General features: G+C 36.9%; 1 protein-coding gene across 1 annotated transcript in view; it reads right to left on the bottom strand.

The window, feature by feature from the left end:
* The window catches only part of CDK19 (cyclin dependent kinase 19), a 118,372-nt gene that overhangs the window by 26,089 nt on the left and 78,528 nt on the right, over nt 1–13,755 (bottom strand). The window contains exons 5-6 of the mRNA XM_018917479.3: nt 8,549–8,606; nt 7,216–7,347 (exon numbers count right to left, since the gene is read on the bottom strand). Of these exons, the coding sequence (XP_018773024.3) occupies nt 7,216–7,347; nt 8,549–8,606 (190 nt within the window). The remainder of the gene's footprint in view (nt 1–7,215; nt 7,348–8,548; nt 8,607–13,755) is intronic.

The following is a 13,755-nucleotide window of genomic DNA, read 5'->3' as shown; positions in this document are numbered from 1 at the left end:
TTTTTTGTATTATTTTTCCTGCTCTAAAATAAGCCATAAACAAATTGTCACAAAAGTCACAGTAATCATCATGCAGCAGCAAATCTGTCAAAATACTAAACAAAATGGCAAAACCATCCAGTATGTCCCTTCATAAGTGTTGCAAGGGGAAAGAGTCATAAGAATAGAAAAAGTATTGGTTGACCACATGTGGAAGTTTACAGGTTAATTTATCAAGCAATCCAAATCAGGACAATTAGCAGATTGTAGTTGTGTTGAAGATTTAGTGGTTTTGTTTTCCTTTTCTTGATTTTTTGTTTTTAATGTCCAGAATGCGTAAATTTCTCAAGTTAATTGCAGATGCTGAGTGACATCCCAGGTTCTCAGACAAATAATCCATTCATTGAGGTAACAAAACAATTTACAGCACACTTGTACTGGAGTTCCCTATTATCCTTAACTGACTTTATCTTCAGGACAATACCATTAAGTAGTGTCCTCATTTTATACACGATGAAACAACACTTAGGATGGAATAAATTAAATGTGGCCAACTACATACAACCCTTGGGACTGAATCAGTATTTAAAACCAAGTCTTTTGAGATCCAGCTTGCTGTCCTAAGGAATGAAACTTAGTCTGCCCCACATTACAGTACGTCCATTGGTTTTACACCAGCAGAGACAGGTCAGACCCACAGCACTGTTCTCATTCTTCTGACTATTAAACTACTACACACCTCTCAGACTCTTCAGAGTTGACAATGACCACCAGCTAATTTCCAGACTTAACATATTTGAGAAGTAAGATTAATAGAGCAGTTAGAAGAAGGAAGGAATTAAAGCACAAAACAGTTAAAGTATTAAAGCGTGCAACAGCCCTGCAGCCAATATTCCTTGAGTTGCTGTCAGCATCCCATGCTTCCCAAAATACAGCTTTAAAATGTTCTATTAGGTGATCTAATAACCCTTTACATAACTTTACATTTCTTAGATTATTGTAGTCGAAAATGCTTTATATTTTTAAATAAAAGAAGAAGCTTGTATAGTATTTTAGACATTTCTTGCTATTTTAGAGAGCAAGAAGAAAAAACAGCAGTAAATCATTCAGTACCTGCAATAACTAGATAAGAGAGCAACAATTAATCCTTGGTATTAAAATATTTTGCCTCGCAGAAAAAGCATAAGAACAACTTTGATAATCAAAATTAAGAAAGTTTATCACATGCCAAAACAAGTTTACCACAAAATATCATCTGAATCCAATTACCCCTCATGTTGTATAACATTTCCCAGGGCATGAACAAGGCTTCCTTCTTGGTGCAGCCTGAGATTTTCTTTTCAGCGCACATAAATGAATCTTTTCTAAACCTCTCTAATTTACTTTATCTTTCTAGTTTTTCCACAACCCCTTCCTCAAATAACAACCTCCCACAAACAAAAATGTGGATTCCTAAGCAGCAATCAAATCCTGACTGACTATGGATTTGTTCTTCTTAATTATTTCCCATGGATGCTTAAAAGCAGTCCCCTGCTCCTGTGGCTCCACAGACAACAGGTGGGAACCTCCCCTTTCCTTTTTTCTGAAGAGTTTTCAGTCTTCTGGCTGATCCCACCTGTAATTTCTGGTTTACCAGATTTTCCAGATAGGTCTTATTTTTTTTTTTTTCCTTCCAACCCTCCCAGAACATGAGACCAAAAGAGCTTCAGGCATCAGTCCAAGATTTCTAGAGGCCTCACAGGCTGGTCAGCATGCCAACAATCTGTGCATGCACAGTAGGGACATCTGATGCACCCGGAATGCGTGGGACTCACTGCATAGGCAATATGGAACACATATGCACATATTTCCATCCTAAATCCTATATGATACACCCCAGGTATTTCCCTCTCGTTTATTCCTGCATGAGGTCAAATGGAATTGTTGAAACTCCGATGGATCCCAGCATTCGTTATAAATGCATTCCTTCTGACACAACAAATATTTTCCTGTGACATTTGCTTTTAAAGGCATTTTGATATCTCCTTATACCTTTCACACATTTCCAGCTTCCATAACTGCATGGTACTCTGGAAACAGAATGAGGTGACAGTACACTACCCAGGCTTTGAATTACAGTTTCTCTACACCTAAGTCTCATTTGGGCTGGTAAATGCAGTTACCACAGGGCCATTACTGACATTTCTGCTGACTTATAATTTAGACACGTGCAAAAAGGCACCTAAGAAATGGAGATTTCTCAGGTTTCCAAATTTATTTTTTCACTACAAACATGCCCATCCTTTTTTTTTTTTTTTTTTTGTTCAGGACAGTGTTTTAGCCTTGCTTAATGGGTGGCTGAATGATCACTTTAAAGAATTCTTATGTCAACAAAATCCAAACCATCTAAAGTACTGTAAGTCATCTGATGCCATTTATCAAGCATGCTATTGCTTTAATTAAGGCAAGTGGTAAAGAGAGGTAAGATAAGAGGCTTGTTTGATAGCACTGATAACTATACAAGCTGCAGCTTGATAAAAACAAGTCATAATTATGTTATTACCTTGATTTGCTACAAGATGCCCCAGAATGAATCATATTGGAGACTGCCACATGTTTTCCTAAAAACCTATGATGAAAGAGTTCTTACTATTTGCTTTACCTACTAAAACATTCTTTTCTAATCTGATGTTCCCAGACTGAAAAAACCCACTCTGATTAATGTCTCCTTTCAAGCTCAAAGTCAGCTTAACTCTTCCTTCATTTTACCACAGTCATTTCCTTTAGTTTCCTTAAAATTGAACTGCAGAAGTCTTTGCCCATACATGAAAGGAGCACTGTACCTTGCCATTTACTTCAACCTTGTTTTTTAAGTATTTTGAGTATTTTTAAGTATTTTCTGTTGTGCTGGACTTTCTGGTTATTCATTAATTGATTAATGCTTCCATGATCACAAGCAATTTACATTTTTGCAGCTACTTGGTTTCACCTGAAGCTTTTTTAAGTTATTTTTATTTGCAGGTTTTATGTCTTTGCTAGAGTATTAAGACCTGATGAACACAGAAAAACATATTCTGGTTTTGAATTTTGATGCAGAAAATACAGGAAACCTTCACAGGCTATAGTGAATTTACTACAAATTCATATTGAGGTAATGGAATAGAGAATGAACTTTGGCTTCCACAACACCATTTTCCCAATTTGCATTCATCTGATAAGTTAAGTAACTGTAACTATGGTACCAGGTATTACATGCGTAATATTATGTATTAATAATAATTTTAATAAATTTAATCTTAATATTTAAATAAATTTACTTTGTAATATTAATATTGCTTTTATTAACAAGTAGGGCTTACATTACAAACACTCAAAATTCAGGAAATGAAATATTACTTTCCATGAAACCCTAACATGGGTCTTTTATTATCCTTTTAATATGCAGAAAGTAAAAGCTATCTCTGTTTTTCAACACCTGATTTCTCTGATTTCTACATCTCTTTAAAACATTATGTTATATATAGGATGAACAACTATCTATTCTGAAAGGAAATAAATTAAAAGTAGAATGTTTAATTAGTAGGAAGAGACCAACTAAAGGACAAATATCACTGAAAAGTCACCCTGAAAATAATAAAATATACTTATGTGCTGTTTTATGTAATACATAGCACTTTCTAAACAGAATGTATTTCCTCCAAATTTTCCTGAAAGTTAAACCCATAAAATGTAACTGAGATCAGGTCCAGAAATCAAAGACAAAAATCCTGAACAAGTCAAAAGTCAAATTCTAATTTCAGTCTTTGATCTTGTATGAGAATTCTTTACATGCAAACAAGCACACCTAAAGGCATTATTACAAGAATAAAACCAAATTGGACACTATAGCAGACAGTGTCCAGGATATTTTGAATGCACTGCTAATAATTAAATTATATGTGAAAAAAAGATAAGGAAGAAAGATTATAGTAAATAGATTTAAAATAAATCAAGACAAAGCCAGTAAAAAACGAAGCAAACATCTGAATCGTAGCAACTCTTGGAACATCTTGCAGAAGAGAATTGATGACAATGATTTCCTAGTAAATTCAAAGAAAAATATTTCTCACTAAGACAAAATTGAAAGAGAAAACTCTGCTTTTAGCCTTATCTTATTTGTATTTACTAATCTACAGAAGTTATGTATTATCCAAAATATATGGGAAAATAGCTATGGAAAGCAGGTAGCTATGCTAATTAATATTTTTTTTTTCCTCTCATAATTTGCTATATCTAATCACCTTTCTTCTAAATTATTGTTTACAACTCCAGAGCAATTAAATGAGAATCTTACTTAATTTCTGAGTTATTACTAAAAGCAACACATTAGACTTCCTGAGAATTGTGTAATATTAAGATATATAAGAATTGTATTTCTTGCACATAGATTTAAGAGTTTTAAGAGTTGCATCTTTTGCCAAAAACAGTAGCATTCGAGTTAAACTCTCACTAGCATGCTTAGTTATGAAAATGGCCTTTTTTTAAGTGCACATAGTGCTAGAAGCAAAACACTGTCATTTTATTACTCACTTCTTTTTGCCTTAAAGCTGCACATAGATCAGCTCCATGTGCCTTTTTTCTTTTCTCTTCTCTTCAATCACATGCTCCTCTAATCCTTCAGTCAGCCTACAAATCTCAACTTGCAAGTCTCCTTGTTTTCATTTCTGTATTTTTTATTTTGCTGCCCAAAGAGTTTTGAGTGCCCTCAGCACTCACACTGCATGCCAGGTACTATGTAACCATTCACACCCCTCCTGGGTGACTCACTGGTGTGATACCAGAAATAAAAGCCTCAGAAATAATAAACTACTAGCAAAACCAGATCTCTCCAAAGCACCATCATCCCCTGAAGTTTCATAGGAACTTCTTGCCTGTGTTTTACTATAGACTAGAGATCCCTCAGGGCAAGAACCAAGTTATTTATGACATAATTAAACAAACAACAGCATTATACTAATTCATCCTTCAAAGAGATACCCTGAGATAGTGGTACATATCACTCACCCAAATCTCCAAACAATATGCCATCTATCAAAACCAGGTAGCTGTCAGCTGAGGTAACTTCCCTGTACCACACACGCAGGACACTCAGCAATCTGGTCCATTCACATCAGTGTTTTCCACTATGAACACAGGGAAATTTAAGCACCTAATTTGCAGGTGTTTGAGGCAATTCTCTTGGTATTTTCCTTCCTTCTTTCAGGAAACACAGAGTTAGTAGCTAGCAGCCCAGTCTGCATAGTGGCAAATGCACAGCAGGTCCTAAGGGTCTGCTCCTGTCACCATGGGATTGTGCCAGAACCATGCAGGGGACAGAGCCATTACAAGGCTCCATCCCCAGCTCCCACTGGAGCAGATGCCCTGGGATGCCTCTGTCTCAGGTGAGGCAGAGCTCCAGAGGGAGGGTGCTACCACACAGGAGTCAGTCTGCAGGGTGACACTGGCCTCACACTGGGAGAGACACTCTGGTTGAGGCAGTGGGACATCAGTAAAAGGAGCTGTGGGAAGAGGTGAACAGACCATGGGGCATCATGGAGAGCAAACAGTACATAAACATGGTCACTTCAGGGATGCCAATAAGATTTCTAGTGGACTTGGGGGTAAACTGCATGTTTCATTCCTCAGATCTGCTGCTGAGGAAGAAGGAAAAACCTGGTTGGGGATATGATAATCAATAGCAGCCTTGGCTGTAACAACCACGAAACAGTGGGGTAACAAAGGCAAGAAGCAGAGGTAACCAGCATGGTCAGAAACTGGAGAACCTGCTCCAGGAGAGGATAATGAGGGACATGGGTTTGTTCAGACTGAAAAGGAATCTAAGAGCAGCCCCAGCAGAACCTACACAGAGGTGACTATGATGATAGAGCTAGGCTCTTACAATGGCACACAACAGGAGAGCGAGAGATTATCAGCATGAACCAAAACAAGAAGTTGTAACTAATAAAAAAAAATTTCTTTGCTATGAGGATGATTTTGCAGTGGAACAGGTTAAACAGAGAGGGTGTGAAATCTTTGTTCTTAGAGGTTTTCAAGATGTTGCTGGACAAGCCCGTCAACAGAGCAGGCAGAATTCATAGAGGGTATTGTTTTGGACAGGAGGATGAACAAGAAACCTCTCAGGGTCTCTTTTGACCTGACTGAATCTGTCTGCAGTTATTATTTTTCTTTGGACCAGGTTTTTTGTTTTGAAATGGACCAGATTTTCCTCACTTCTGATACTTCAGCTTTTGCTGCAGAGTTCTCCTAGAGTACCCAAATAAATTCCTGCACTGAAGGATTCCAAATGGAAGTGGAAAAGCAATAAAGAAATGGGAAATGCAAGTGTACATCAAAAAGTGAGGTGTCAGTTCATTCATTCTCCAAACCTTTTGCTGTATATGGTAGAGGAGTTATAAAAAAAAAAAACAACAACAACAAAAAAACACACAGTGAGCCTTAAAAGTGCTGGTTCACCCAAGAGAACACTCAAACTGAGATGCCAGGACAACACAGTATTTTGTAACTCTCTGAACAAAGGCCCACAGAGCATCTCCAAAAACTTCTGCAATAGAAAAATGCCTGCCAAGAAAGCCACCTCTGTACTCATAGGAACAATTTAATGCTATTAACAGAGGGTCGCTGTTTCCTTTGCAGTTCAATATATAAGCCAACCATGCCTCCCATGCACCTCAATGCTTTAATTCTCCAAACAGCTGGGCACTGAGGCTGATTGTGCATCTGGAAGTTACCAGGGCTGAAAAGAACCTGGCTACCAGCATTTCCTGAACAGGGAGCTTTGTAAGTCATCAGGAAGAAATGACCTGCAGATCACTCACAGCACAGGAGTCCAGTCTTCTACTTATCAAGACACACATTTCATGGAAGCATCTGGACATGAAACACCCTACAAGAATGCCACAGCTCTTTCCCTTTTGAAGGTTTATAACATTACAAGATTTCTAAGTCAATATTAAGAAAACATATAAACCAAATCAAAGGATATTTTTGTTTTAAAAATAAAACAAATTAGATATTTAAAATGTCTAAGTTATATTGAAATATAAAAGCACAGTTGTAAAAAAGTTTTAATATTGATTAATCCTTTATGGATGGGATCATCTGCAACTACTTCAGTGCCAAAACCCCAAAACTAGCAGGTCAGCTGACCATCCTCTCTATTATAAGGCTTCTGTCCTTATAGTACTTGCAGGCAAATGTCTTTTTTACAGGACAACTCACCAATGGCCTTTGTGTAATGTCTGGCCCCAAGTAAAAGCTCTGGAGCTCTGTACCAGAACGTCACCACAACTGGATCCAAGTCTGCCAATGGCTTCAAAGGTGAGTTAAACAATCTTGCAAAACCCATATCAGCTGGGGAATGGGAAGAAAAAAGGAGGTTATTTAAATTCTAATACAAATAAATCAAAATTCAATAGTATTGTCAAAAGCAATTACAACAACAGCTCAAAAACATTAAAAATTACAAATCAAAGTTTCTAACAAAACAAAAACTACTTACAACAATACTGGACCAAATTTTTCTAAGGCTAAATTCCATTTAGTTCATTCTTAAAACTATGAAGAATAACATCTGCCATGCTTTGATCATGGTATTGTAAAACTTTAAATAACACAGATGTCTGTTCATTTTTTAAAAATTTTACAGAAACTTGGTTAACTAAAGTCAACAGTAGTAGGTCTCTAATGTACCTTTTCTCCTTTATTTTTACACAAGCTTGCAAAACTGTGAGTCCTTGTGACTGCTATATATTTGCCCAAAGTGCAAAATTAAAATGACTGCAGTGTAGATTGTTTTTGCACTATTTTTCAAGGCATGCCTCCTACATGATTTGGAGGAATGATCTCCAGAGTCAGTCAGTGTGTGCTGTTACAGAGGTGTATTTTAAAACTAAGCATTCATTCTATGGAACTCAAAAATTCTCCTTAGAATGAGCCTGGTAAGCAACGGTAAGAAATACTGGATGGGAAAGCACAAAATCTGATCTGCCAAATCCACACATTTTAAACACAATTCAAATCTGAAACTTTTCTTTCACACAAACTTCAATATTGCCACATGTTAATACCCACATCACTTAAGCTGAGAAGGGAATTAGATTTTGGATAAAGACCATCACACTCACCAAATAACTTTTGCATAGCAAACCTCTGGATCTCTACAAACATATGCAGTAATGTTGTTTACATAAAAATAAAAATAAGAAACCAAAGAGTTGATAAGTAACAATGCTAACTTATGCTAACTAATCATAGCAGAAGTCAAAAGAACCCTGGTCATCACCACTGTTCTCTGTGCTTATAACTCTTTTGTTTCATATAGATGTTTTTATGTCTCATCTAATACCCTTGGCAAGTTCAGAAAAGCCTAATAATATATTTGGAACTTCTTAAGTCTGTAAAGTCAGTGAATGAGATTTAAAATTGAACTAGAGGTTGTAGATACAAACACTCAAAGAACACTGAAGATCTGTTTCTATCTTACACAGAAGATGCCTTTTTTTTATTACAGTAATCTCTTAGCTGCACAATTAAATTTTCTCAAAATGTTTACCTATTTTGACTCTTCCTCTTTCAGGACCTTCACCCATTACCAGAATGTTTGCTGGTTTCTGGAAAACAAAAGCAGAATTTTTAGCTGATCAACCTTTGATGATTATTTTGGAAAAGAATATAATTACATACATTTATTTTATAATGAAAACATCTCCAGAAACACCCTTAGAAGTCTAAAATTACCATACCTTTATCTTGCTGACATTTAGTTTTTATCTCTAGTTACCAATTTTACAATTAGAAAACAGAAATATACTTTGACATTTCACAGTAAGAAATGCCATCTCTAAGTAAATGTGCATTTCTCTTGTTACAAGAATAATTCTATTCACTGGAGAGATTTTCTTCTAGAGGAAAGTTTTATATTAGCTTAACTTTTATGCTACATATCAATAATCTGGCAAGAACCACTTTTGCTGGTGTAACTTATTTAGAGTGATGCCAAATCTTGGTATACAAATGCATAGTTGAGAGCCACTTTTGTTTTCATCCTATAACTACATTTTAAGAGCTGTGTTTGTTTTTAGTGTATGAATGATAAAAATCACATGGGCAAAAGCACTTTTTTTTCCCACAAAGTTGATTTAATGCTATGAGAATTCTCTTGAAACAGGAGTATTCACAAACAGCTACATCCCAAAAGCTTTTGACAGTGCAGACAGCAGCTTTACAAGTAGAACAAAACCTTTACAGGCATTTTTTTGCAATCTATTTGTTTGCAACCAACTGTTTGTGAACACCACATAAAATCTGCACATGACATCACAGCAATTGTTCTGCAATAAGGATCTAGGTTCCCTCAAACATCAATAGTCATTCCTTGGAAGCTTTTGTCCTATTGTGTTAACAGCTGTAAAAAGTAAACAAGATTGAAAACATCAAGTGATTTGAATGAAGAGATGCATAACAAAGCTTCAAAGCAGAATTTTTTGAATGTTCATCCAAACAATAATTACATTTAAATCCTTAATGCCTGCAGAGGGGTCTGCTCAAGCAGGATTTGTTCAAGAGTCTGAAAAAGATGTCCAGAAAACCAATGTCAGAATCTCACTTAAATTCTCAGTTCCTTGCTATTTACCTGAAATGAGACACTCAAACTAGGGTTACTAATTTGACTCAAAATTACACACATTTAGCTTTTTTCAAAAAGGGAATAAACAAACAGATAAAGCACTCTACTTCACCTATTCTTTCTCCTTCCCCCAGGAAGCTGTTCTTCCCATCCCATACCCAGTGCTAACTTTGTCTCTCCCCTGGCTCCAACCACTGCCTCTCTTTGCAGATGCCTCTTTTATTCTTCCTTTCTTAATCGGTAATTCTCAACACCATCACTGACTTTTAATTCCCCCACATATACTGGAACCATTTAAGAGGCAATGTGCAATCCCCTCCTGGAAAACACAAGTGATTTCAATTGACCTAGAGCAAACACTCACCCAAAAATCTAGGAAAGAGAAAGATGATGCTTGCTCTTCGCTAATATTTAATGACAATAAAATCAACACCTCAAGGCATCTGTTGAACTCTGGTTGTACATTTATGTATTACCCTGAAATGAATATTCCAGAGAACAGAAAAATCACTTTCTGCATATTCTGTAACCAGGCAGCAAGAAATGCATGCAAGTTCACACCACATTTTACCTCTGTTAGAAATCATATGGATCCAATTGTCCTAACCAAGGGAACAAAACTCCAGTCTTCTTGATGAACTTCTTCCTAAATTTTTGCCTAGCAGCTTGGATTCAGAGTTGAGTATGATGAGTTTGCTGGATTGATGAGGCAAAACCAAATGTGCTGGGACCTGTCTTTGGGTCACAACAATCCCATGCAGTGCTGCAGGCTGGGGAAAAGTGGCTGGGAAGCTGCAGCTGCAGGCATTGGAACAGGCTGCCCAAGAAACTGGTACAATCACCGTCCCTGGAAGTGTTCAAAAAGTGCAAAAGGATTTGTGCTTGCAGGCGTGGTTTAGTTCTACACATGGTGGTGTGAGGTTAATGTTGGACTCGATCTTAGAGGGATTTTCCGATCTTAATGATTCTATGAATCAAAAATACTACAACAGACCTTTACATTCAGGATTGGATTTTAAGCACTATAAAAATGCATTTACTTGTCAAGTGAAGCAAGTTGATAAAAATGCTGTTACTGCACTGATTTATAGGTGAGGTTGTTTCTAATAAAATAATTAGGTTGTAAGAAATAAACATTCTAACTTCAGAAGATTTTGTAAGATAAAAATTAAAATCTAGGCAGAAAGGACTTTCAGAACTCACAAAAGTATTTTATTTCTGGCAATATATTGTTCTCCAAATAGCAATTTATTCACAGAAGAAAAGCTCCCAAATCTTTTATCTGCTGACCTAATCCACAATATTCACAGAATCTTTCAGGTCGGAAAGGACCCCTGGAGATAACAAGCCTAAAGCAGGGTTACAAATTACAGCAGATTGCTCAGGTCTGACCCATGTTGGGTTTTAAACTTCTCCACAGATGGAGACTTCACAGCCTCTCTCTGAAGCTTCCAGTGTTTGACCATTCTCACAGTAAAAAATATCATTACAGTATATTTACATCTACTGCCTCCTGCTCTACTGGATAGCACTGCAAGGAGTCCGGCTCAGTTTTCTTTATTCATCTGTGCACATTATTAAGATCCCACGTGAGCCTTTTCTTCTAGAGATTGAATAGCCCCAGAATCCTCAGCCTCAGAAAGATTCCCCAAAGCCCTAGAAGTCTTAGTGGTCCCATGGATACAGGAGATATGCTAGGTCAGAGTCTATGGAAGCAAGAGACTTGTCCATTTATAGATTTTTAAAGCCAGAATGTTTGGAAGAGATGTTCTTCGGATCAAAACTTAAATCTGTTCTAATACGTAAATCCACTGAGGATCGGAACCCTGCTTAGGCAGCCAGCAGAGAAACAAACTGATTTATGAACTTAGCAGATGTCACGTTCATTAGCTCTTGTGAACCCTTCTTAGAGAGTCAGGGGCAGGGGAAACAGGGAAGGAATAAAATCGGAAACAATTAAAAACTTTAATTGAGCAAAAGAGCAAGCACTTCTCCTGAGACACCACCCCCAGTATGAAGACAGCAGGGATTTCATGGATGGCAACCAATGCCTGCAGGATCCCCACTGTGTCAGTAGCACCTTGCATCGTGGCACCTTCCTGAGAGGTGAGAAGTCTTGGTTCCAACCAGTTTCTTAAGTAACAAGAAGCCTACATCTCAACCTCTTATTTCCCACATGAGCAAATTAAGCACTTGATTATCTACTAATCAGCACTTTCTAAGTTCCTCTTGCTAATCAGAGCTGTTCTGGCTAGGAAAGACTTTTCAATGTACAAATGCTAAACCAGATGGGAACCATCTTCTTGAGATGCAATGTATAATATCCAGTTCCTGTGCCCATGAATTTTTTATTTAATAAAAATAAACAGCTTCAGAGGAGCTTAAAATATAGGTCAAATATTTTGTGGTTGTTTTATACAACAATGGCTTGAATATTGTAAAATTCTTCCCAGAGTCTTCACATTGCACATACCATGGTGACAGAAACACAACCCTCATAGAGCAGTAGTGCTTGGCTAAAAAAGAGGCACCAAGGCAGAGCAGCAGAATTTCAGGTACTCAGGGTATGAAGGAAAGATTTTGGTTTACTTCAGAGGAAGTAATTTGAGATCCTCAGGAAACTATGCTAGGAAGGTTTCCATCATGAGGTAAGAGAAAGGACTACTGAAGGAGAAATCAAACAACCTCTGCTTCTTGGAGAAGGTAGAACATGTTTGCTCTACCTTAGTTCTTAGTAATCTCTGAAAAGGTAGCATTTAAATATCAAAACATTTTACTCCAAGATCATCAGTTAGTCGACAATAAAACTACAGCCTAGTATACTATCGCTAGTGGACAGCTGCAAAAATCAGATTAAAAGCAGGAACAAAAAAGCCCCCCACTTCATTTATGTTCAGGCTATATATAAGTCATAAGCACCACTCTAGTTCCTGACACAAGTCCTACTGTCAGCCATTTGATGAAGAAAACAGTGTTTTAGCTGTGAGGAACCATCAAGAACCAAGCAGCAGCTAAAAGACCAAAAGCTGGCACATACTTAGAGCAAATTGTGCCTCGATACAGGAGGACGAAATTTTAATCAAGAAAGTTTGAGAAGCCCCACTTAAAATCATTAACTAACTCCTCTAGAGTAGTAGCTGGGTGAGACAATCCAACAAGGAGTATACTTTCAACCAGTTACATCCTAATTAATCCTCTATTTTCCTCATATTCTCCCTCCTTGCTGAGAACACAAACACCAGCTGGGAAGTGAAGTGATTCTGCTGCATCTCCCCCTATCTAGTTGCTATAGGAACAACAGAAACAGTAAGAATTAGGAGTCTCACATTTAATATAAGCTATAAAAATGAACAGGCAAATCCCTGCTGAGAAATTCAGTTGAGGTTTGACTGTCTAAAAAAACATTTACAAAAGGAGCAAGCTCAACAGCAACAAACAACTGAAGCAAAAATCTAAAATATTTGCAAAAAGGGATGAAGATGACAATGATTCTTTACGAGTCTTTACAATTGGTTCAATAAGCATTGATAATAGGATCTACTTTTCTACATTGGTGGGGGAGAGGGAATGAAATTTTAAAAATCTTGATGGGAGAGAAATTAAAGTGTTGGATTAACAAGTGTGTTTTCACAAATACTAGAAGTGTCACAACTGGGACTCATACAGACATTCATGTGAAGATACACTTCTAATTTTAATATTAAGACAGTAAAACAGAAGAAAGGTTGAAAGAAAAGAACTCTATACGGTATTAAAAGAGTATAACAGTTCAAAACAGGAACAACAACCTAACAATAGATGGCAATACTTCAGCTTTAATGGTTGTTATGATCTCCTTAAGTACAGGAGTGACACAATTCATGAGAGATTTGGTGAGGAATTACAGTCCTATGAGAAAATGTCCATAGGGATATACCACTTTCCATACACAATTCTTTATTGTTTATATCCAAACAAATGTGTTTCCCTTTTGGAATGTGCCACTGGAAAAAGAATAACCTCAAATTAGGAGGCTTCTATTGTAAAAGAGATTGCAAGCTTTACAGATAAAGGCTCTCCCCACAGTTACTGACACTGCCTTGTGATGAGGTCTTCTCAAGTCTCCATTATTTAAAAAAACAATTGTAAACAGC

Source organism: Serinus canaria, chromosome 3, assembly GCF_022539315.1.
Source record: "Serinus canaria isolate serCan28SL12 chromosome 3, serCan2020, whole genome shotgun sequence".
Taxonomy (NCBI): domain Eukaryota; kingdom Metazoa; phylum Chordata; class Aves; order Passeriformes; family Fringillidae; genus Serinus; species Serinus canaria.
This window is presented reverse-complemented; position numbering and strand designations above follow the sequence as displayed.